Genomic DNA, 25,740 nt, shown 5'->3' with positions numbered 1-25,740 from the left:
CAGCTGGCTGGCTCCCTGGCGGGGCGCGGGTCGGGTGGGAGCGTGCTGGTGCTTCACTTCACACACTGCTGCTCACTCTTTGCGGGCCACGTGGGGAACATCGAGGGGTCAGTAGGGGAGGGGGCGATCTCGCAGAAATACTCGTGCTTGAGGCCATCCTCCGTGCTCCTCCTGGGGAAGTAGGTCAGGAACTTGTTCATAAGATCAAAGCCCTGTTCTGAGAGCAAGGCCCCCAAGCCCTTGCAGAGGTTGCTATAGAGGTACTGGCTGAAGGTCATCTTCTTGACTGCTGGAAGGTTATTGTAGCCAGGGCTGTTTGTTTTCGTTTTTATTTTTGTTTTTGTTTTTTTGAGACGGAGTCTCGTTCTATTGCCCAGGCTGGAGTGTGGCACGATCTTAGCTCATTGCAAGCTGTGCCTCCCGGGTTCACTCCATTCTCCTGCCTCAGCCTTCCACCATGCCCGGCTAATTTTTTTTATTTTATTTTATTTTTTTTTTAAGAGATGGAGTCTCGCTCCACGCCATTCTCCTGCTTCAGCCTCCCGAGTAGCTGGGACTACAGGCACCCGCCACCACGCCCAGATAATTTTTTTGTATTTTTGGTAGAGACGGGGTTTCACACATGTTAGCCAGGATGGTCTCTTTTTCCTGACCTCGTGATCCGCCCGCCTCGGCCTCCCGAAGTGCTGGGATTACAGGCGTGAGCCACCGCGCCCGGCCTGTTTTTGTTTTGATACAGGTTCTGTCACCCAGGCTGGAGGGCAGGGCGGCAGTCATAGCTCACTGCAGCCTCAAACTGCTGGGCTTAAGCACTTGCTGCTTCAGCTTTAGCAATCCTCCTGCCTCAGTCACCCGAGTATCTGGGACTATAGTCAGCGACCCACCACATCGGGCTAATTTTATTTTATTTTTTAATTTTTTGTAGAGATGGGTGGGTCTCCCTATGTTGAAAGACATGTTGCCCATGCTGGTCTCAAATTGGTGGGCTCAGGGGATCCTCCCACCTCTGCCTCTCAAAGCGTTGGGATTAAAGGTGTGAGCCACTGCGCCAGGCAGCATACATCTGTTTTGATAGTCTTGCATGCTTGCTATCTTCATAATGTAATGAGAAGTTAAAGAGACCCGTGGAGATGCAAGGTTCTCACCATATGATAATAGCTACACTTCATAGGACTTAGCCACAGGGGCTAAGGGCACAGGCTAAGGGGTGGGTTCTCTGAACACTGAGCTCTCCCCGCATTGAGCCTTGGGAGAGACTGTTTCCTTACTCCTGGGTTTTACGGGATATTCATCTGCTGGCCTTTGCTCCGCTTCACTCTGGAAGGGTCCTGGATAGCTTTCACTGTTTAGAGAACTGAAAGGAAAGTTAACTTGTTTTTAGCCATACCAGTCTCCATAAAGGGTCATGGAGTTTCTAGAACTTGTGAATCCAAAGCCTGGACTCACCCTGATCCATTATTTATGGTGTGGCTTGCACTTCCATTTCCAGCAACAATTCACGCTAATTTAATTTAAGAAATAACTGGCCGGGCACGGTGGCTCACACCTGTAATCCCAGCACTTTGGAAGGCTGAGGTGGTTGGATCACCTGAGGTCAGGAATTCAAGACCAGCCTGGCCAACATGGCGAAACCCTGTCTCTACTAAAAATATAAAAATCAGCGGGGTGCAGTGGCATGTGCCTGTAGTCCCAGCTACTCAGGAGGCTGAGGCAGAAGAATTGTTTGAACCCGGGAGGCAGAGGTTGCAGTGAGCCAAGATCGTGCTGCTGCACTCCAGCCTGGGTGACACAGCGAGACTCCGTCTCCAAAAAAAAAAAAAAAAAAAAAAAAATCCAGTGTGTATTTTATACTTACAGTACATCTCAATTCAGACTGACCACATTTCAAATGCTCAATAGCCACATGTGGCCAGTGGTTACCATATTGAATAATATACTTCCAAATCCTTTTGGATCTTCTATGAATATAATCATATGGACTGAGAATAACAATAATTGTGTTTTTCTTTTTTCATTCCTTATACTTTTCCCTCCCCCTAACTTTTCTTGTTTTACTTTCCTGGCAAGGCCCTTAGTGAAAAATTGAATGGAAGCAGTGATACTGTTATTTTTGTCTTCTTCCAGACACTAAAAAGTTCACAATACTTTCGGTTATGTGTGATGTTTTTGGTTGTTATTCTACTTTAAGCAGATTCTCATCTATTCCTATTGTAATAAGATTAAGACATAGCTGGGCTTGGTGGCTCATGCCTGTAATCCCAGCACTTTGGGAGGCCGAGGCTGAAGGATGGCTTGAGCCGAGGAGTTCGAGGCCAGCCTGTGGGTGAAATGGCGGAACCCTGTTCCTACAAAGAAATACAAAAATTAGCCAGGTGGGGTGGTGCAAGCCTGTAGTCTCTACTGCTTGGGAGGATGAGGTGGTAGGATCACTTGAGCCCGGGAGGTTGAGGTTGCAGTAAACCTAGATTGCACCACTGCACTCCAGCCTGGATGACAGAGCGAGACTCTGTATCAAAAGTAAAATAATATAATACAACATAATATAAGATAAATATATACTATATATAGTATATACTATATACTATATATATACACTATATATACTATATATAAAATGGATAGATTTTATACTATATATAAATTTATCAATATGCTTATGCATTCATAGGATTACCAAATGATTTTGCTTTAATCTCATATAGTGTTGATCAATCTACACTAACAGATTAATGGGGCTTTTATTTGTTTAATTTATTTTTTATATTTTTTTTAGATAGAATTTTGCTCTTGTCACCCAGGCTGGAGTGCAGTGGCATGATCTGGGCTCACAACCTCCGCCTCCTGGGTTCATGCGATTCTCCTGTTTTTTTTTTAGATAGAGGCTCGCTCTGTCACCCAGGCTGGAGTGCAGTGGTACAATCTCAGCTCACTGCAACCTCTGCCTCCCAGGTTCAAGCGATGCTCCTGACTCACCCGCCTGAGTAGCTGGGATTATTACAGGCGCGCCCCACCACACCTGGCTAATTTTTGTATTTTTAGTAGAGAAGGGGTTTCACTATGTTGGCCAGGCTGGTCTTGAACTCCTGGCCTCAACTGATCTTCCCGCGTTGCCTTCCCAAAGTGCTGGGATTACAGGCGTGAGCCACTGTGTCCAGGTTACAGTAACAGATTAACATTAAATCATTCTTGTAGATTGTTTTCTGGTTTCTATTTGTTGTGACCAGATGCCCACAGTTACAAGAAGTAGGTTCTCTTGTAGAAGCAACATTCAATCTTTTCAAATTTTTCAGTAAAGAGAGACTCTCCCTATAGGGAAGGTAGTGGGGGGCCTCTAGGTCTTAGCTCCTATTACCAGAGTTACCTCCGTTCTGGAACTCCTTGCTCATTTCTGCTGCAGCCTCCGCGATGGCCACAAGAGGGCGCAGCTTCCATTTAGTGCTCAGTTCTGACCACAAGGCCTACCCGTTATGGTCGTGGGGTCAAATATCTTCTTCCCTTAAATCCGAAAAGAACTTTGAAAATCTATGTTCCTCTTGCACATTTTAAAGATCATGTCTACAGCTTTCTCGTGATAAATTACAATATAAGTTTAAATAGATGCAAAGGATGAGTATTTTGTGCATTTTAATATTAACATTCAAAACTGTTACATCACTAAAAATTTAGGCCGGTGCTCCTGCCTGTAATCCCAGCACTTTTGGAGGCTGAGGCCGGTGGATCACTTGAGGCCAGGAGTTCAAGACTAGCCTAGCCAACATGGTGAAAACCCGTCTCTACTAAAAATTCAAAAATTAGCCAGGTGTGGTGGCACACGCCTGTAGTCCCAGCTACTCGGGAGGCTTGCTTGAACCCGGGAGGTGGAGGTTGCAGTGAGCCATGATCGCGCCTGAGCAACAGAACAAGGCCCTGTCTTAAAAAAAAGGGGGGATACCCCAAAAGTAGCCAGGAAGGGGCAGGAGTGCATGTGCTGGCAATATCCTGGAGTTCGGTTACCCATAGGCGTTTCGTAAGGGCACTGCATATACAGAACGCTTTAGATGTGGAAAATTTTAAAACAGTCTCCAAAATAAGTAGCATAAAAAGCTGAAGATTCATACTAAGCAAAGCAAAGCAACTTCTGGAACAGAAGAGTGACTCCTACAAATAATGGCTTGCAGAAAGGAAACAGCTAAGACAGTGCATTAAGTCTCTTATTTATATAAGATTAGGCCAGGCGCGGCGGCTCACACCTGTAATTCCAGCACTTTAGGAGGCCGAGGCGGATCATCTAAGGTCAGGAGTTCGAGACCAGCCTGGCCAACATGGCGAAACCCCATCTCTACTAAATATACAAAAAGTTTGCCAGACATGGTGGTGGGCGCCTGTAATCCCAGCTACTCGGGAGGCTGAGGCAGGAGAATCACTTGAACCCGGGAGGCAGAAGTTGCAGTGAGCCGAGATCGCCCTACTGCACTCCAGCCCGGGAGACAAGAGTGAAACTCCGTCTCAAAAAATAAAAAAAAAAAGATTAGCCCTACTTACCAAAGCAAGGACTACAGTATGGGCAAAAAATAAGGTAAAATATCTCAATAATTATTATAATTATTACATATGCAAATGATAGTATTCTGGATTACTGGATTTTTCCATTCTTTTTAGTTGTTTAATGTGGCTTATTAAAATAAAAAATTCCACCTCTACCTTGCATTGTATTTCAACCAGACAATGCTGCAAAGAAAATGAACTGAATACTGTATATTACAGGTAACAAAAAACATGCATCTACCAAACAGCCTTGACTAAGAAAAGACCCCAGAGGAGGTACTACTTGTGTGTCAACTGCCTATCACATAAAGTTGAAAAGCATGAATATACAAGACGCATTTCCTTGGAACATAGGTGAGTACACACAGAAATAATTACAAGCAAGGTAGGGAGAAAAAAACTAAGTAGATTTCAATGCTTCTACCATGCAGGATGTGCCAACCAGTGTTTAACACACATTACAGCACCCGTGAGCTCCGTGATAGAGAACAACAAACACAAAAAACTTCATCCAAAACACTTCTAATATTAAACCACCACATATAGCCTTGCAAAATACAAGGCCTCAAAAAATTGGGTTAAGACTCAGAGTTGTTCCTCTCCACGGAAATCTTTAGTAAAAGGCGAAAGATTTATGCGATCTGAAGAGAAACCAGAGTATACTGTAGCATACTGTAACTCAAGTCTCGGGTAATTGCAATTCCTAGTTCACTAATGGTGTCTACTCATCCCAAGAATTACTACCTGAGAAAGTTTATACAAAAATATTCTGCATGTACAATTCTCATACTCAGAAATGTCAAGCAAGATAGAATTTTTTTTCAGAAAAAAATAGTGTTTGCAATGTATTATGGGTATGCAAATGATCCTGAATAATCATCTTTAGACTCCGGAAATACCTTAGTAGTCACACGGTGCTCTTGGGGCAACCTTTAGGGGGCGAAGCCAGGGCCTTGCTGCCCAGGATTTTTTTTTTTTTTTTTTTTGAGACAGGGTCTCTGTCATCCAGGCTGGAGTGCAGTGGCGCGATCTCGGCTCACTGCAGCCTCTGCCTCCCGGGTTTAAGCGATTCTCCTGCCTCAGCCTCCCAAGTAGGTGGGATTTCAGGCGCAAGACACTGAGCCCAGCTAATTGCCCAGGACTTTTAAGCCCTGTCTCTAAAATAAAAATAGAAACATCTTAAAGATTTTTAAGTATATCTCGCACATAATGCATATAGTCTATGTGCATACATAATTCAAAGAAAAGTAATAAAACACTGATGTCTGCCATCCAGTTCAAAAAGTATATTGTTAACATCTTTGAAGGCCTCGTTGGCCCATTTCCCCATCATACCCCTCACTCACTATATGGGTAGTCACTATCTGGAATTTGTATTAACCATTCCTTTGCTCTTAACTGCCCCTCCTCGCCCCAACTATTAGAAAACTCCCTCCTAGCAATCCTCCCACCTCGGCCTCTCAGCTAGCTGGGACCACAGGCACTCGCCACCACACCTGGCTAATTTTTGTATTTTTTGTAGAGACGGGTTCTGGCTTTCTTGCCCAGCCTGGTCTCAAACTTCTGGTCTCAAGCAAGCCTCCTGCCTCAGCTTCCAGAGTTGCTGGATTACAGGCGTGAGACACAGCCGCCAGCTCTTCTTTCACTTTCTCCACGAGATTTTGCATCTATATAATATATAAAATAATGTATTACATATAATATATATTACACATATAATATATATTACATATATTATATAATTTATAATATATATTATATATTTTATATAGTATATATAGTGTGTATATAATATATAATATAATATGTATTATATATAATGTATTTTATATATACACTATATATAGTGTATATATAATATAATATATATTATATATAGTGTATTTTAACATGTTTTCTAGCCTGCATTTAAATTTTTAAAGTTTTTTTTCTTTTTTTAATGGTGATAAAATATACATAAAATTTACCATTTTAACCATTTTTAAGTGTACAGTTCAGTGGCATTAAATATATTCACTGTTCTGCAACCATCATTACCTTTCATTTTCAGAACTTTTCATCATCCCAAAACGCATTAAATAATGACGCCCCATTCTCACTCTCTCAGCCCCTAGCAACCACTATTTTACTTTCTGTCTCTCTGATACTGCCTTTTCTGGGTGCCTCATATAAGTGGAATCTGGAATATTCGTCCATTTGTCCTTTTGTCTCTGGTTTATTTCATTTAGCATAATGTCTTTAAGGTTCATCCATGTTGTAGCATGCATTAGAATTTTATTCTTTTTTTTTTGAGATGGAGTTTTGCTCTTGTTGCCCAGGCTAGAGTGCAATGGCGTGATCTCAGCTCACTGCAACCTCCGCTTCCTGAGTTCAAGTGATTCTTCTGCCTCACCCTCCTGAGTAACTAGGATTACAGGCATGCACCACCACACCTGGCTAATTTTGTATTTTTAGCAGAGATGGGGTTTCACCATGTTGTTCAGGCTGATCTCGAACTCCTGACCTCAGGTGATCTGCCCGCCTCAGCCTCCCAAAGTGCTGGGATTACAGGCGTGAGCCACCGCGCCCGCCCAGAATTTTATTCCTTTTTAAGGATGAATAATATTCCATTATATGGGTACACCACATTTTGTTTACCCATTCATTTGTTGATGGACATGTGTTGTTTACACCTCTTGGTTATTGTAAATAATGCTTCCATGCAATTATTTTTAAATTTAAATTTAAATTAACTATCAGTAAAATTGAATTCTTCAGGTATACAGATCTATGATTTCTTTTTTTTTTGTCTTAAAAACAATTTTTTTTTTTTTTTTTTGAGACGGGATCTCACTCTATCACCCAGGCTGGAATGCAGTGGTGCAATCTCGGCTCACTGTAATCTCTACCTCCCTGGCTCAAGCGATCCCACCTCAGCCTCCAGAGTAGCTGGGGCTACAGTTGTGGCCACCATGCCAGGCTAATTTTTGTATTTTTAGTAGAGACAGGGTTTCACCATGTTGCCCAGGCTGGTCTAGAACTCCTGGACTCAATGCCATCCGACCATCTCTGCCTTCCAAAGTGCTAGGATTACGGGCTTGAGCCACTGCCTGTTTTGTTTTGTTTCTTTTAGAGACCGGGTTTCCTATGTTGCCCAGGTTGGTCTCGAAATCCTGGCCTTAAGCAATCCTACAACCTCATCCTCCCAAAATGCTGAGATTACAGGCATGAGCCACTGTAAGAGACACGGACTCTCTGTTGCCCAAGTCTTAGCTGGGACTCCAGGTGCAAGCCACCATGTCCTGCTACTTTTTGTATTTTCTTTACAGGCGTGACCCACCACCACACCTGACCAGATTTATGATTTTAAATTTATTATTTTTTTATTTTATCCTCACTGCATACTGAGTGCATCTAAGATTTTTTATACATATATACAGATTTGCATAATCACCACCACAATCAAGATACAAAATAGTTTCATCACTCCAAAATTTCCTCATGCTGCTCTTTGTGGTCACACCTTCCTCTACTTGTAATCCTTTACAAACACTGACCTGTCCTCCATCACTAGTTTTGCCATTTCCGACATTTAAATGAAACATTCAGTACATACCCTTTTGAACTGGCTTCTTGTGCTCAGCATGATGCCTTGAGATTCACTCATGTTGTTGCATTCCTTTCTGTTCCTGTATGGCTGTACCATGAGTTGTTTACCCATCCACCTGTCATTTCCAGTTTTTAGTGACTGCTAACAGAGCTGCTATAAACATTTTTGTACAGATATTTGTCTGAGCAAGATTTTTCACTTCTCTAAACACCTAGAAGTGGGTATTGCTAAGTCTTATGGTAGGTGGATGTTTAACTTTATAAGAACTGTTTTTGGGCGGGCGCGGTGGCTCACGCCTGTAATCCCAGCACTTTGGGAGGCCGAGGTGGGCGGATCACAAGGTCAGGAGATCGAGACCACAGTGAAACCCCGTCTCTACTAAAAATACAAAAAATTAGCCGGGTGCGGTGGCAGGCGCCTGTAGTCCCAGCTACTCAGGAGGCTGAGGCAGGAGAATGGCGTGAACCCTGGAGGCGGAGCTTGCAGTGAGCCGAGATCACGCCACAGCCTGGGCGACAGCGCGAGACTCCGTCTCAAAAAAAAAAAAAAAAAAGAACTGTTTTTACAGAGTAGTTAGCAGTTTATATTCCCACCATCAATGTATAAGAGTTTCAGTTACTCCACATCCTCTCCAACATGTAGAATTGTTCGTTTTATTTTTTAAACCACTTCGGCTGGGCGTGGTGTCTCACGCCTGTAATCCCAGCACTTTGGGAGGCCGAGGCGGGCGGATCATGAGGTCAGGAGATCGAGACCATCCTCGCCAACATGGTGAAACCCAGTCTCTACTAAAAATAGAAAAATTAGCTGGGCCTGGTGGTGTGCGCCTGTAGTCCCAGCTACTCGGGAGGCTGAGGCAAGAGAATCACTTGAACCTGGGAGGCAGAGGTTGCAGTGAGCAGAGATCGTGCCATTGCACTTCAGCCTGGCGACAGAGGGAGACTCAAATAAATAAATAAATAAACCACTTCACTGGGTGTGTAGTGGTATCTCTGTGGTTTAATTTGCATTTTCCTAATGACTAATGATGTTGAGCATCTTCTCAAGCGCTTGTCATCCATGTATCTTCTTTGGTGAAGTGCCTGTTTAAGGAGCATAAAATATATAAGACATGCATAAAACATAAAGAAAAACACGCATAAAACATAAAAATATATATATAAGACACTCATAAAACATAAAGAAAAACACGCATAAAACATAAAGAAAAACATAAAAAAAAACCGGGCATGGTGGCTCACGCTGGAAATCCCAGCACTTAGGGAGGCCAAGGTGGAAGATTGAGGCCGGGAGTTCGAGACCAGCCTGGCCAACATGGCAAAACTCCATCTCCACTAAAAATACAAAAATTAGCCAGGCGTGGCAGAGGGCGCCGGTAATCCCAGCAACTCGGGAGCCTGAGGCATGAGAATTGCTTGAACCTGGGAAATGGAGGTTGCAGTGAGCCAACATTACCCCACTGCAATTCAGCCTGGGCAACAGAGAGAGACTCCATCTCAAAAAGAAAAAAAGGCCAGGCATGGTGCCTCACGCTTGTAATCCCAGCACTTTGGGAAGCTGAGGCGGGCGAATCACGAGGTCAGGAGTTCAAGACCAGCCTGGCCAACAGAGTGAAACCGGGTCTCTACAAAAAATACAAAAATTAGCTGGGCATGGCGGTGTGTGTTTGTAATCCCAGCTACTCGGGAGCTGAGGCAGGAGAGTCACTTGAACCCAGGAGGCGGAGGTTGCAGTGAGCCGAGATGACACCACGGTACTCCCACCTGGGCAACAGAGCTAGACTCCGAAGAAAGGGAAGGGGAGGGAAGGGGAGGGGAGGGGAGGGGAGGGGAGGGGAGGGGAGGGGAGGGAAGGGAAGGGAAGGGAAGGGGAAAAAAGAAAGGAAGAAGGAAGGAAGGAAAGAATGGAAAGGAAGGAAAGGAAGGAAGGAAGGGAAGGGAAAGAAAGGCGCTGGGCGCAGTGGCTCACGCCTGTAATCCCAGCACTTTCGGAGGTCAAGGCACGTGGATCACGAGGTCAGGAGATTAAGACCACCCTGACTAACATGGTGAAACCCCGTCTCCACTAAAACTACAAAAATTAGCTGGGCGTGGTGGCACGCACCTGTAGTCCCAGCTACTCGGGAGGCTGAGGCAGAAGAATGCTTGAACCCGGGAGGTGGAGGTTGCAGTGAGCCAAGATCATGCCACTGCTCTCCAGCCTGGCGACAGAGCGAGACTCCATCTCAAAAAAGAAAAAAAAAGAAAAACAACAGATATACAGTAGACCCTTGAACAACATGGGGGGTTAGAGTTGCTGACCCCTCTCGCAGTTGAAAATTTGCATATAACTTTTTTTTTGGTGGGGAGATGGGGTCTCACTGTGGTCCAAGCTGGAATGCAGTGGCTTGATCTCAGCTCACTGCAACCTCCACCTCCTGGGCTCAAGCGATTCTCCTGTCTCAGCCTCCTGAGTAGCTGGGGCTACAGGCATATGCCACCATGCCCAGCTAATTTTTGTATCTTTAGTAGACAGGGTTTTGCCATGTTGGCCAGGCTGGTCTAGAACTCCTGGCCACAAGTGATCCGCCCGCCTCGGCCTCCCAAAGTGCTGGGATTACAGGTGTGAGCCACCTCGCTGATGCATATAACTTCTGACTCCCCCTAAACTTAACTACAAATAGTCTACTGTTGACTGAAAGCCTTACAGATAACAGTCGATTAACACATATTATGTGTGTTAAACATATTATATACTGTATTCTTACTACAAAATGAGGTAGAGGAAGGAAAATGTTTTAAAGAAGAGAAAATAGGCTGGGCATGGTGACTTTCGCCTGTAAACCCAGCACTTTGGGAGGCCGAGGCAGAAGGATCACTTGGGGCCAGGAGTTCAACACCAGCCTGTTCGAGATTTTGTCTCTACTAAAAAAAAAAGAAAAGAGAGAAAAAGAAAGAAAAAGAAGAAAGGAAAAAAAATTGCCGGAGATGGCATCATGCATCTATATATATAGTCCTAGCTACTTAGGAGGCTGAGACACGAGAATTGCTTGAACCTGGGAGGCACAGGTTGCAGTGAGATCACATCACTGTACTCCAGCCTGGCAACAGAGTGAGACCTTGTCTCAAAAAAAAAAAAAAAAAAAAAAAAGAGAGAGAGAAAATATATTTAAATATATTTACTATTAAAAAAAGCCCACTAAATAAACAAAAAGAACATATATTTACTGTTCATCAGGTGGAAGTGGGTCATCATAAAGGTCTTCTTCCTCATTGTCTTCATGTTTGGTACATTGAGGAGGGGGAGGAGAGGTTGGTTTTACTGTCTGAAGAGTGGCAGAGGAGGAAGAGGCAGAGGGAGAAGGGAGGCAGGAGAGGCAGGCATACTCGCTTTAGTTTCAGTGCCCATACCACAGAAGGGTCCATGTTGTAAAAGCGGTTTTGAATACTAGGAACACTTCTACCAGATTGTTTAATGTCAGTTGTTCTCTGGCACTGCATCTTCTACATCTTCTTCATCGTCTTGCACTGGTTTGAAGGCACTCATCTCCACCAACTCATCTTCTATTCGTTCCTCTAGTGTGATATCTATTAGTTCTTGGATTTCTCCAAGATTCGTACCTTGAACCCTTCACCCCACACAACTCTTCACCCCCCACACACCTCTTTTCCACAATGTCTTTCGTGATTTCCTTGACAGTCTCTGTCATAAATCCTGTGAAGTCATGCACAACATCTGGACACAATTTTTCTCCAGTAGGAATTTATTGTTTCAGGTTTGATGGCCTTCACGAGTTTTTCTACAACATCTTCAATGGTGTAATCCTTCCAGACGTTCATGATGTTCTCTTGGTTGAGGTCCTCTTCCATAGTGTTGACAATCCCTTCCATAGAGTACGGGGTGTAATAAGCATTAAAGGGTCCTTATGACCCCTTGATCTAGAGGATGAATTACAGACATCGTATTTAGGGGCAAGTAGACCACTTGCACCTTCGGTGTTGAACTCAAGGGGTTCCAGGTGGCCAAGATCATTGTCCAATATCAAAAGAACTTGAAAAGGAAGCTCCTGCTGGCCGGGCATGGTGGCTCACACCTATAATCCCAGCACTTTGGGAGGTTGAGGCAGGTGGATCACTTGAGGTTGGGAGTTTGAGACCAGCCTGGCCAACATAGTGAAACCCTGTCTCTACTAAAAATTCAAAAATTAGCCAAGCATGGTGGCACACGCCTGTAATCACAGCTACTCGGGAGGCTGAGGCAGGAGAATTGCTTGAACCCGGGAGGTGGAGGTTGCAGTGAGCCAAGATCAAGATCACGCCACTGCACTCCAGCCTGAGCGACAGAGCAAGATTCCGTCTAAATAAAGAATGAATGAATGGCCGGGCGCGGTGGCTCAAGCCTGTAATCCCAGCACTTTGGGAGGCCGAGACCGGTGGATCACGAGGTCAGGAGATCGAGACCATCCTGGCTAACATGGTGAAACCCCGTCTCTACTAAAAAAAATACAAAAAACTAGCCGGGCGAGGTGGCGGGCGCCTGTTGTCCCAGCTACTCGGGAGGCTGAGGCTGGAGAATGCCGTAAACCCGGGAGGCGGAGCTTGCAGTGAGCTGAGATCTGGCCACTGCACTCCAGCCTGGGCGACAGAGCGAGACTCCGTCTCAAAAAAAAAAAAAAAACAAAACAAACAAACAAAAAAAGAATGAATGAATGAATGAATGAATAAATAAATAAATAAATAAATGGCAGCTCCTTACTAGCAAGATATAATACTTCCTGACTTCAAGGACAAAGCAGTCAACCAATCCAGAAAAAGCATTCTTGTTGTTCAGGCCTTCTTGTTGTACAAAGAGTGGCAGCTTTTGTTTATCTTTTCTCTTCAAAGCTTGGGGGTTAGCAGCTTTACGGATAAGGGAAGTTCTGATAATAAACCTGACCAAATTTGCACAAAACAATAGTTAGACTATCCCTTTCTGACTTAAATCTTGGTGCTTGATTTTCTTCCTTACTAATAAACGTCTTTTGTGGCATATTCTTCCAGAATAGGGCACGTTCATCTGCATTAAAAACCTGTTCAGGTGGATATCTTTGTTGTCAGTAATTTTTTTTTTTTCTTTTGGAGACAAAGTCTCGCTCTGTTACCCAGGCTAGAGTACAGTGGCATGATCTCTGCTCACTGCAACCTCCGCCTCCCGGGTTCAAGCGATTCTTGGGCTTTCGCCTCCTGAGTAGCTGGGGCTACAGGCACGTGCCACTGTGCCTGGCTAATTTTTGCATCATTATTACAGACAGGGTTTAACCATATTGGCCAGGCTGGTCTCGAACTCCTGACCTCAGGTGATCCACCCGCTTCGGCCTCCCAAAGTGCTGGGATTACAGGTGTGAGCCACATGCCCGGTCCCCACTTTCAATAATGAATAAGAAGATCAACAAGAAAATCTAAGATTTGAAAACAATATAAATCAACTAGACCTAACAGACATCCATAGAGCACATGACCTAACAACAGCAGAATATATATTCACATGAAACATTCTCCAGGATAGGCCTTATGCTAGGAGACAGACAAACCTCAATGAATTTCAAAGGACAGTAGTAAACAAAATGTGTTCTCTAAGCCAGGTGTGGTGGTGTGAGCCTGTAGTCCGAGGTGCTCAGGAGGCTGAGCCAGGAGGATCACTTGAGGTCAGACGTTCTAGGCTGCAGTGTGCTATGATCATGCTTGTGAATAGCCACTGTGCTCTAGCCGAGGTAACATAGCGAGGCCCAGTCTCTTAAAAAACAAAAAACAAGTATGTTAGTGATTCCTTAGGAGTGGGCGACATGGTGGTGTGGGTAGAGCAGTGATAGCCTAAGTGTAGTTTCTTTTTGAGGTGATAAAAATGTTCTAAAATTGATCGTGGTGACAGTTGCATATATCTGTGAATGTACTAAAAACTATTAAATTGTACACTTTAAATGGGTGAATTGTATGGTCTGTGGATTATATCAAATGTATATAAGCAGAGCTGAAACCCCTCCACAAGAAATGTGGTTCTGAGATCACCTTAGCAAATTCTGATAAAATCTAGGAGAATGAAGTAAACATAAAAACATTCAACGTCACTATCAATTAAGTAAATGCAAATTAAAACTATAATGAAATTCAACTTTGTGTCTATGGAATTGACAAGACTTGAAAAGAATTCTAATATTCTGCATGAGGTAAGGCATGAGAATGCTGGCCATCAGAGGCCCTTCCACACCACCCTGTGATGTGAATATTATCACCATGATTCTCATACCATATGTGAGAAATAGCTTCAGATAAGCATATTTTATATATCCACCCAACAAACAATTCTTGAGGCCAAGGAGGTATCAGAGGGTGGCTTTTGTCTAAGGGCTGCAATGAAGAAGAGGTGGAATGAGAGATGGTTCCCTGGTCTCCTGCCCCACTCCAAGCTCTCCCTTCCTGGGGTCTGAGCTTCAGAAGCCACCTTAGAGTTCCTGGGTCCCATGAGAACCCCCAGGGCTTTTGAAGCATTAGGGGCCTTGTGGTTCTAGGCCTCAGAGCAAACAGAGATTTGATGTGGGCTCCTGGGAGCAGCCCCCAACCTTTACGGGGCAAAAAAAAGATGGGAAGTTCTGTGGTGTCTGGGGGACCAGTCTTCGCCCTACCTCCCGAAGTCATATATGCAATCCAATGGCATGGGACAACCTCTCCTCTGAGCCCAGGGCCCAGCACAGCCTGGATGCAGAAGGAGAAGTTTCTTCCTCAGAAGATCCTGCAGGGTAGGAGCGTGTGCACTGTGTTGGTCTAAGCACAATGGTCTGTGTTTAGATTTGCACGTGACCATGAGGTCACACTTCGGGGTTTTCTTCTAATGAAGGTTCTGAGTAGGGAGTTAAGTCAATGCCCCTCTGCTCTTCCCCAAGCTCCCTGTCAGAGAGGCCTCCCAAGGAAGATCTTGGGGCATTTGAGGCCAGAGACTTAAGCAATTCAGAGAATTCTGGAGGCTGAAAAGCAGAGGAAGTCTTTTGTTTTTCCAAAGACCTCGGTGCGAATCCCAGATTCACCCATCTGACTGTGGGATCTTGGGCAAGCATTGCAGCACTCTAAGCCTCAGTTTCCCTGGGTGTTAAATGGCTCCTTTTGTGCAGTTTTTGAGGGAAACGATTCAAGAGAGAGACAACAGGTAGCATTAATTCCCCAAGGAAGAGAAGTAGGCTCAGCCCGCAGAGCTGGGACAAAGACAAGTACAGGGGCAGGTCGACAGGGTGCCCAAATCAGTTTCTACCAGGCGCTGCTGTGAGGATGGGTGGCAGGGGCGTGGGCGACGTCGCCCGGCACACACTGGCGGCGGCACCTCTCGCAGCTGCGGCTGATTGGGGTCTGGGCGGTGCGGGCACAACCCATACGGAGGAGCTGGCTGGCGCGGGAAGGGGCGGGCCCTCGGCTGGGCCGGGCGGAGCGCTAAGCAGCGTGGGAGCGCGGCGGCGGGAGGGGAGGTAGGCCGGGCAAGGCAAACTGACGTGCGCTGCAGGCGGAAGACAGGTGGCGCCGAGGGCAGCCCGGCGAGAGGCGGGGCTTCGGCCGCGCGGCTGGAGGCTGGGCAGGAAAGCGCGCGCGGCGCAGCAGCCTCGCCCGTCGCGGAGAGTGGGCTCTGCCCGCCGTCTCTCGGGGGCTGCTTCCCGCCCCAGGCCTCCGCGGAGGACACGTGTCAGTACGTTCCCGCGGTTGTCATTCCATTGTCATAGCCCCTCCCCCAGGCCGGGAACCCCTCCCAGCCACCAACCCCGGCCCCATTATCCCTGGGCCCAACCTCCCCGCGGACCCGCGGTCCAGGCCTCGGTCTCTCTCCTCGGCAGCGAGCCGCGGCCCAGACCCCGGCAGAGGACCCTCGTCGGCACGTTCTCACCCCTGTCATCTCAGCCCCCTGCCTAGCTCCACCCCAGGCTTGGGAACCCGGCCCCTGACGGCCCATTGTCAGCGGGCCCAGCCCCCGCGCTGAACGCACGCTCGCCCTTGCCCCCAACCAGCGCGTCTCCCCCGGCAACGCGCAGTGACCTGGGATGCAGCCCTCAGGCTGGGCCGCCGCCAGGGAGGCGGCGGGCCGCGACTTGCTGGCTGCCGACCTCCGGTGCAGCCTCTTCGCCTCGGCCCTGCAGAGCTACAAGCGCGACTCGGTTCTGCGGCCCTTCCCCGCGTCCTACGCCCGCGGCGACTGTAAGGACTTTGAAGCCCTGGTGAGTGTGCTTTGTCCTGGCGCTGCCCACTGCGTCCTGGACCAAGTGCCCTGTGGAACCAGAGGTAGAGGCAGTTCCATCCGCGTTAGTAAACATGACAGCCCCCAGACTTTTCATTCCTAGCTTGGCATGGCCTTGCCTTGGGGAAGGTTTCCATTAGCTAAGAACACTCCTGACACCCTCATGTCAACTCTCACTCCCAAGGCACTTGGTGGCTGCTTCTCTCCTGTCAATGACAAGTGACTCCGGGGACTGAAGTGAGGAATCAGGAATCGTTGCATAGTCCTCCACAGATTTTCTAGCCTGGCCAGAAATAGGGTTGATGTGAATCAGCTGTTTTGCTTAGCTAGAAAGTTATCCATCCTTTTGCAAATAGACACCAAAAAGTCACCAAAGCCACCCAGAACTTGGTCTTCCGATGAGGTGATCTATGGGCAGTGCTTTTATAAACTGTAACATCCAGTGCGTATGTCAGCTGTTATTTCTCTGATTCACCAGGCACTTTTTTTTTTTGCAGAGTTCACCTCTGGGTCAGCATTCAAGATATCAGTTGTCCTTATCCAAATGTTTCCAATTGCCTAGAAAAATATAACTTACCAAAATCGATTCAGTAAAAAGCAGAATATTGAAATAGCCAATAGCTGATATTCATGAAAGACACCGAACTCCATGTATCTTTGGGAACTGTCAAGTGTGGCAGTCTCCCTTCTTAGCCATGGAAGAGCATATTCTTGTTCATCAGCAAAGCTGTCACCATTTAATTGGTATCAGATTCTGACTTGCACAAGTAACATTCTTCACTGTTAAAAACTTGGAGGGGCCGGGCTTGGTGAATCATGTCTGTAATCCTAGCACTTTGGGAGGCCAAGGCGGGGGCGGATCACCTGAGGTCGGGAGTTTGAGACCAGCCTCACCAACATGGAGAAACCCCGTCTCTATTAAAATACAAAAATTAGCTGGGCATGGTGGCACATGCCTGTAATCCCAGCTACTCTGGAGGCTGAAACAGGAGAATCGCTTGAACCCGGGAGGTGGACATTGCGGTGAGCCAAGATTGAGCCATTGCAATCCAGCCTGGGCAACAAGAATGAAACTCCATTAAAAAAAAAAAAAAAAAAAGCAAAACAAAACAAAAAACCTGGAGGGTGCCAGGTTATTGGGCGAACTTTTCTAAACTATTGTAGAAAAAGAAGAAAAAGGCTGGGTGGCTCACGCCTATAATCCCAGGACTTTGGGAAGGCAAAGCAGGAGGATTGTTTGAGACCAGCCTAGGCAGCATGGTGAAATCCTGTCTCTACAAAAAAATAAATTTAAGAATTAGCTGGGTGTGGTGGTGTGTGCCTGTAGTCCCAGCTACTTGGGAGGCTGAAACGGGAGGATGGCTTGAGTCCAAGAGGTTGAGGCTGCAGTGAGCTATGATCACACCACTGCACTCCAGCCTGGGCAACAGAGCAAGTCTCTCTCCCTCAAACAAAAGCAAACAAAACAAAAAACCGTTGAATTAGTAGTCAGAGATTTTCCCTCAAAGAAAACTCTGGACATAACTGGTGTCATTGGTGAGTTCTAGCAATCACTGAGGGGATAAGTAATTCCCAGTGTTACACAGAATATTAAAAAAGAGGCTAGCAAACCTTGACCCTAAGTCTAATAAGGTTGATGGAAAAAAAGAAAATTATAGGCTGAGTGTGGTGGCTCACACCTGTAATCCCAGCACTTTGGGAGGTTGAGACGGGTGGAGCACGAGGTCAGGAGTTCAAGACCAGCCTGGCCAATATGGTGAAACGCCATCTCTCCATTATGGTGGCACGTGCCAGTAATCCCACCTACTTGGGAGACTGAGGCAGGAGAATTGCTTGAACCGGGACTTGGGAGGCAGAGGTAGCAGTGAGCTGAGATTATGCCACTGCACTCCAGCCTGGGCAACACAGCGAGACTCTGTCTTAAAAAAAAAAAAAAGCCGGGCGCGGTGGCTCAAGCCTGTAATCCCAGCACTTTGGGAGGCCGAGACGGGCGGATCACGAGGTCGGGAGATCGAGACCATCCTGGTTAACACGGTGAAACCCCGTCTCTACTAAAAAATACAAAAAACTAGCCGGGCGAGGTGGCGGGCGCCTGTAGTCCCAGCTACTCGGGAGGCTGAGGCAGGAGAATGGCGTGAACCCGGGAGGCGGAGCTTGCAGTGAGCTGAGATCCGGCCACTGCACTCCAGCCTGGGTGACAGAGCGAGACTCCGTCTCAAAAAAAAAAAAAAGGAAAGAAAATTATAGGCCAATGTCATGAGTATAAATGCAAAAATTATCTTCAAGGTATTAGGATCTTAAAGCTAACAATTTATAAAAAAGGGTAATTCCTTATGACCAGGTTGGGTTCATCCCAGGAATGCAAAATTAGTTCAACATTAGCCGGGCGCGGTGGCTCAAGCCTGTAATCCCAGCACTTTGGGAGGCCGAGACGGGCGGATCACGAGGTCAGGAGATCGAGACCATCCTGGCTAACACGGTGAAACCCTGTCTCCACTAAAAAATACAAAAAACTAGCCGGGCGAGGTGGCGGGCGCCTGTAGTCCCAGCTACTCGGGAGGCTGAGGCAGGAGAATGGCGTGAACCCGGGAGGCGGAGCTTGCAGTGAGCTGAGATCCGGCCACTGCACTCCAGCCTGGGTGGCAGAGCGAGACTCCGTCTCAAAAAAAAAAAAAATTAGTTCGACATTAGGCAATCAATTAATGACAGGCACCATATTGCTAGATTAAAGGAGGTATTTATAATCAACACGTGTTTAGCCTTATCTCTGATGAAATCATCAGTGTTTGGTTCCTCCTTTGCTATCTTTTTTTTTTTTTTTGAGATGGAGTCTCGCTCTGTCGCCCAGGCTGGAGTGCAGTGGCCGGATCTCAGCTCACTGCAAGCTGCGCCTCTCGGGTTTACACCATTCTCCTGCCTCAGCCTCCGGAGTAGCTGGGACTACAGGCGCCCGCCACCTCGCCCGGCTAGTTTTTTGTATTTTTTTAGTAGAGACGGGGTTTCACCGGGTTAGCCAGGATGGTCTCGATCTCCTGACCTCGTGATCCGCCCGTCTCGGCCTCCCATAGTGCTGGGATTACAGGCTTGAGCCACCGCGCCCGGCCCCCTCCTTTGCTATCATTCCTAGGAGGTTGAGGGACAAACAAAGGCTCAGCCTCCTGGCCCCGCCTGATCCTGGTAGCCCACCTAATGATGTGTTGAGGGCATCTCAAGTGGTGACCATGGTGCACAGGCGTTTCTGGGTACTGGAAGTATGAGGTTGGAGAAAGAGGCACGTTCACTGACTTCCCTTGAGGTTTGTTCTTGCAGGTTCAGATACTCAGTTTTCTTTTTTTTTTTTTTTGAGACGGAGTCTCGCTCTGTCACCCAGGCTGGAGTGCAGTGGCGCGATCTCGGCTCACTGCAAGCTCCGCCTCCCGGGTTCACGCCATTCTCCTGCCTCAGCCTCCCGAGTAGCTGGGACTACAGGCGCCCACAACCGCGCCCGGCTAATTTTTTGTATTTTTAGTAGAGACGGGGTTTCACCGTGGTCTCGATCTCCTGACCTTGTGATCCGCCCGCCTCGGCCTCCCAAAGTGCTGGGATTACAGGCGTGAGCCACCGCGCCCGGCAGATACTCAGTTTTCTAAGTGTGCTATATCAGAGCCTTGGGAACGAAACTTCCTTCGGTTTTGGCAACAGATACTTATGGAGTGTTTGCTATGGGCCAGGTGCTAAGGATACAGGATTGACCCTTGAAGAGGTTAACAGTGTGCTCAGCTATACTAGGTAAGCGCGGTACAACATGGAAGCCCACAGCAAGGACACCCCCAAGCTCTCAGCTGTGGGCCAGGCTCTGGGAACACCAACTAGGGGTGGAGGCTGATGCTTTGCGGAGTCCCAGGGCAGAACTTCAAGAGCAGAAAAGAGGGAAAGAGTATTCCAGGAGGAGCAGCAGGATAGTCAGAAAGCCAGGAGGTGTGAGCTTACAGAGAAGGACAAGACTGCTTTAGTGTAACTGTTGTGGGGAACAGGAAGAAATGAGGCCAGCCTATGGAGCATGCAGGGCTACACATGTCCTGCTAAGTTGTGGAGATTTTTGTCCTTGGGCAGGGGAAGGTATTGGGGTGAGATCCAGAAAGACACCCATGGTGGCAGGTGAGAGAGGGACCTGTTTGGGAGGAGTGTTTGGGGTCAGAGGGATCAAACTCACAATGCAGCTTTTTAAAAAAAAATTAGGATGGGGTCTCGCTATGTTGTCCAGGCTGGTCTTGAACTTCTGGGCGCAAGCAGTTCTCCCACCTCATCCTTCCAAAGTGCTGGGATTACAGGCGTGAGCCACTGCACTTGGCCGCAGTGCAACTTTAATTTTCACCAAGAAACATACCTCCAAGTGGGACTAGAATGCTCAACTTATTTTCTTTCTGCTGGAAGGTCTTGGCCAACGGAACCAGGTTTGTTTGGTGAATATGGGATACATGCAAAGGGACCTGTGGAGTTGTTTTGATCATGCTTTTTAAAATTTATTTTTAATTATGCAAGTAATGTTTGAATATATTCTCATTATAAAAAAGTTCAAACGATACCAGTAAAGTAAACGTGCCCCTAATAGATTTGACTCTATCCCTTAGCCCTCTGCAAAGGTATCAATTGCTCTGTTTAGGGCACATCCTCCCCCCTCTCCCCCGCCCCACTTGTAATCCCTTAAGAGAGCATCAGTTGGGCGGGTGCGTAATCATGCCTGTAATCCCAGCACTTTGGGAGGCTGAGGCGGGTGGATCACGAGGTCAGGAGATCGAGACCATCCTGGCTAACACGGTGAAACCCCGTCTCTACTAAAAATACAAAAAAATTAGCCAGGCATGGTGGCTGGCACCTGTAGTCCCAGCTACTCGGGAGGCTGAGGCAGGAGAATGGCATGAACCCTGGAGGTGGAGCTTGCAGTGAGCCGAGATTGCGCCACTGCACTCCAGCCTGGGTGACAGAGTGAGACTCCGTCTCAAAAAAAAAAAAAAAAAAAGAGCATCAGCAATGTAGGTTACCCCCAAAAGCCACCTCCTCTAAAGAGACAGACTGTCCCTCCCATGGGGCTTATTGTACCAGTCCCAGACAGTTACCCTTTCTCTTGAGGGCTACTGGAGAAACACAGATTCTTACCATCCAGTTCTGTTGCCATATTCCTTATTGGGCACCCACTGTTGAGGAAAATAGCCCAGACCACATAGATTCTTGGCTGGCTGTAGGCATGGCCGTCAGCAGCAAGGCTGCTCACTGGTGGGGCCCGGCACCATCTCTGGGGACATACATACATTCTTAGATAAACACACTTTAGGCCTCCTTTTGCCACATGTTGCATGAGTTACTGAAATGATGCAGAGAAGTGGGCATCTGGACCTGTATCTGAATCAAAGTCTAACTTTTAAAGAAAAGGGAATCAGGTCTGGACTTGACTGACTAGATCATTTTGTAGTTACCTGAAGAAAAGTGTGGAGCTGTTAAAAAATCTCTTGGCCGGGCACGGTAGTTCACACCTGTAATCCCAGCCCTCTGGGATTGGGCGGGTCGGTCATTTGAGTACAGGAGTTCAAAAGCAGCCTGGGCAACATGGCGAAACCCTGTCTATATAAAAAGATTTAAAAAATTAGCCTGTGTGGTGGTGCATGCCTGTAGTCCCAGCTACTCAGGAGGCTGAGGTGGGAGGTTCACCTGAGCCAGGAGGTCAAGGCTGTAGTGGGCCGTGATTGTGCCCCTGCACTCCATTCTGGGTGACAGAGTGGTACCCTGTCTCAAAAAAAGTCTCTCACTTTCATTTGTTTAGTTAAAAGCACTAGGAAGTAATGTGAAAGTTTGCCATTTTCAGTCATTTAAATCTTTCTCCACATGTGAGGTGTTATTACACACCTATAACACAAGGGTTGCAGTTTCCAAAAATTAGAGCAGTGACTTAAATTACTTTATTGATTGGTGATTTCCTGAGAACTCCCCACTGCTGAACCAAGCTCTTGGCTTTAGGTCTGATCTAGCATTATCTTGTCACTGTCCCCAAAGTCCCGGATTATCTCTGAGGTGTCTTGTTTTGAGACCATTTCTATGCCGATAAGCTCTCTGATTTATTATTATTATTATTTTTCAAATAGAGTTTCCCTCTTGTTGCCCAGGCTGGAGTGATGCAATGGTGCAATCTCGGCTTACTGCAACCTCTGCCTCCTGGGTTCAAGCAATTCTCCTGCCTGTCTCCCTAGTAGTTGGGATTACAGGCAGATGCCATGATGCCCAGCTAATTTTTTTTTGTAGTTTTAGTAGAGATGGGGTTTCACCATGTTGGTCAAGGCTAGTTTTGAACTCCTGACCTCAGGTGATTCGCCCTCCTCGGCCTCCCAGACTGCTGGGATTACAGGGATGAGCGACCGCACCTGGCAAGCTCTCTGATTTTACACTGGGAGCTCTTGTATTTGCAGTGCCTGGCTTGGGAAGTACTTATCAAGCGTTTGAGGAATCACATTGTGTGTGTGCTGAATACCCGGTCTCAGGATTTCTCACCTTGTTTTTTGGGACCGGGGTTGGATGAAAGAACTCATACGTAGCATTTTTGGGATTCCCTGTACCCCTTGACCATTGGCCCCCAAACGTCAGGTTTGTCACTTGACACAGTCGCAGCTGTAAAGTTTTTTGTTTTGTTCCCCCCCCCCTCCCCCCAAAATAGCATGTTCTGGTTCTCCATTAGCCTGTAGACCCTTTCTGGGGGTGGGAAGTGGGTGGGAAGGGCTTCTTTGTGTTAGCTCCAGGCCCTCGCTGCTTAGTGTGGTTGAGGACCAGCAACATGAGCCTCACCTGGGTGCTCATTAGAAAAGTAGGCCTTGGCCGGGCGCAGTGGCTCACGCCTGTAATCCCAGCACTTTGGGAGGCTGAGGCAGGTGGATCACAAGGTCAGGAGATCGAGAGCATCCTGGCTAACATGGTGAAACCCTGTCTCTACTAAATATACAAAAAATTAGCCGGGTGAGGTGGCGGTCGCATATAGTCCCAGCTACTCAGGAGGCTGAGCCAGGAGAATGGCATGAACCCAGGAGGCAGAGCTTGCAGTGAGCCGAGATCACGCCACTGGACTTCAGCCTGGGTGACAGAGTGAGACTCTGTCTCAAAAAAAAAAAAAAAAGAAAAGAAAAGCAGGCCCTGCCCCAGACCTATCCAGTCAGGATCTGCATTTTAACAAATCTGGGCAATTTGTACACTTAGTGAAGTCTGAAAAGCACTGCATTAAGCTTACCCTGTTCTTATTTGGGGTGCCAGACTGCTCTAATTGGGTCTCCTGGTCCTGGAGGAGTAAGAAGTCTTTCTCTTTTTTTTTTTCCTTCTTCTCTCTGGTTTCTGGCTTTCACTGTCTAGACACAGTGACTCCCCAGTGTCTGGGTTAAAGCACATATAAGCTTGTCTCTGTCCTGACCCCTCCTGATGCCATTCCCATCTTTGTTGAAGCAAACTCCCTCTCGTCCTTTAAGATGCACCTGAAATTTCCACCTTATTCTGTGCCTCCACTCCCTAGCAGTGAGGAGTCCTTCCTTTGGGTTTCTTTACAATTTTAAAATTTTGCTTTTATAAATAATACTTTGATAAGCATCCTTCTACATTAATCATTGTTTATGTCTGTTGTTGTCTTTTTGAGATACATTCTGAGAGGTGAAATTGCTGGTTCATGGCTTTTTCTTTTTTTTTTTTTTCTGAGACGTGGTCTTGCCCAATTTGGAGTGCAGTGGCGTGATCTTGGCTCACTGCAACCTCTGCCTCCTGGTCTCAAACGATCCTCCCACCTCAGCCTCCCATGTAGCTGGGACTCCAGGCACATACCGGTATGCCTGGCTAATTTTTGTATTTTTATTTTTATTTATTTAATTTATTAATTTATTTTTTGAGACAGAGTCGCTCTGTCGCCCAGGCTGGAGTGCAGTGGCACGATCTCCGCTCACTGCAAGCTCCGCCGCCTCCCGGGTTCACGCCATTCTCCTGCCTCAGCCTCCCTATAAGCTGGGACTACAGGCGCCCGCCACCATGCCCAGCTAATTTTTTTTGCGTTTTTAGTAGAGACGGGGTTTCACCGTGTTCGCCAGGTTGGTCTTGATCTCCTGACCTCGTGATCCGCCCGCCTCGGCCTTCCAAAGTGCTGGGATTACAGGTGTGAGCCACTGCGCCTGGCCAATTTTTGTATTTTTAGTAGAGATGGGTTTTCACCATGTTGCCCAGGCTGGTCTCAAACTCCTGGACTCAAGCAATCCGCCTGTCTCAGCCTTCCAGAGTGCTGGGATTACAGGTGTGAGCCACCGCACCTGGTTTATGGCTAACCTTTCTAAGGAAGGCTTTCAATGCTAATTTCCATATTGGAAGTTGAATATTGACATTAACTGGGGAAGATCATTATTATTATTATTATTGTTGGATTAAAAGAAAAAAGGCAGGAGTCTCGCTATGTTGCCTAGGCTGTTCTACAAACTCCTGGTCTCAAGCAGAAGTTGTGTTACTGAGCCCAGTTTGGAAAGATCATTCTTTACAAGCCTCAACCTTGGCTGTCATTGAAATCACGTGGGAAACTAAGGAAAATAACCCTGACGTCCAAGCCCCATCCTCAGAGATTCTGATTTGATTGGTTTGAAGTGCAGCCTGGACATTGAGATTTTTTGTTTGTTTACTTACAGATAATATGTAGCTTTTCTATTTTTCTATTAACTGATTTGATCATTTTAATGAGCACCCATACCTGCTGGATGGTGAGGAAATGATAACAATTAGATTTGTTAATAATAAAAGTGCCTGTTAGGTCTATACTTGATATCTCAAGGTAAGATTCTTGGTCCCTCAGATTACCTTTTTATTTCTCTGCTCCTCTCAAAGATGGCATCTGAAGAGTGGAGGAGAAAAAGTACACAGGTCTGAAAATATACGAATACAGACATAGATACATGTAATATGATGTGACTGTCAGTGGGTAGGTGTGTGTCTAGAAAGATACCAGCTAATGGGATGGTGATATGGAGGATGAAGGGGTGGGATCCATCCCTCCAGGACTAGCCATCTCTTTCTTTCCCAACCATCCCAGCAATGTAGACCTTTCCTCAGCAGATCGGTGAGCAGCAGAGAGGGGGCATTTGATTGATAATATAGCAACCAACACCTGTACCCCACTAATAGCACTTACTGTTTGTGTTGCACTGTCCTGAGCTGTTTCTACACGTAGCTCATTTAGTCCTCCTAACAACTCAGGGTTGTAGGTTTTATCATTATCTTCATCACCGTCAGCTAATCACTGGATGTGGTGATGGCACACCACTCTTGCTCCCAGGCACCGGGACTTTTAAAAGTTCCTAGGAGAACCCTTTAGGGTCCCCATGCTGGCTCCTCCTGTGAAGAGTTCTTTTGTAGACTCTGATCCC

The 25,740-nt window shown here is 46.7% G+C and overlaps 1 protein-coding gene, 1 long non-coding RNA gene and 2 other non-coding genes across 6 annotated transcripts in view; 2 read left to right on the top strand and 2 right to left on the bottom strand.

Annotated features, from left to right (window-relative positions):
* Positions 1-5,068: 5,068 nt before the first annotated feature.
* On the bottom strand, positions 5,069-5,185 carry LOC123575066 (U5 spliceosomal RNA). The gene has a single exon (XR_006700227.1). It is a non-coding gene; the product is annotated as a U5 spliceosomal RNA (small nuclear RNA).
* Positions 5,186-9,093: 3,908 nt separating this feature from the next.
* Positions 9,094-11,455, bottom strand: LOC135971822 (uncharacterized). The gene is made up of 2 exons (XR_010588117.2): positions 11,320-11,455; positions 9,094-9,195 (listed from the first exon to the last, which is right to left on the bottom strand). It is a non-coding gene; the product is annotated as an uncharacterized lncRNA (long non-coding RNA).
* Positions 11,456-15,880: 4,425 nt separating this feature from the next.
* Positions 15,881-25,740, top strand: part of PARP16 (poly(ADP-ribose) polymerase family member 16) — a 32,489-nt gene continuing 22,629 nt past the window's right edge. For all 3 annotated transcript variants that reach the window (XM_065548063.2, XM_045395605.3, XM_045395604.3), the window contains exon 1: positions 15,881-16,319. In XM_065548063.2, coding sequence (XP_065404135.1) covers positions 16,146-16,319 — 174 coding nt within the window. In that variant the 5' untranslated portion in view covers positions 15,881-16,145. The remainder of the gene's footprint in view (positions 16,320-25,740) is intronic.
* LOC123574984 (small nucleolar RNA SNORA24) lies at positions 16,985-17,115 on the top strand. The gene has a single exon (XR_006700156.1). It is a non-coding gene; the product is annotated as a small nucleolar RNA SNORA24 (small nucleolar RNA).

The sequence above is a fragment of the Macaca fascicularis genome, chromosome 7 (assembly GCF_037993035.2).
Source record: "Macaca fascicularis isolate 582-1 chromosome 7, T2T-MFA8v1.1".
NCBI lineage: Eukaryota > Metazoa > Chordata > Mammalia > Primates > Cercopithecidae > Macaca > Macaca fascicularis.
The sequence above is the reverse complement of the archived record's forward strand: the minus strand, read 5'-3'. Positions and strand labels throughout refer to the sequence as shown.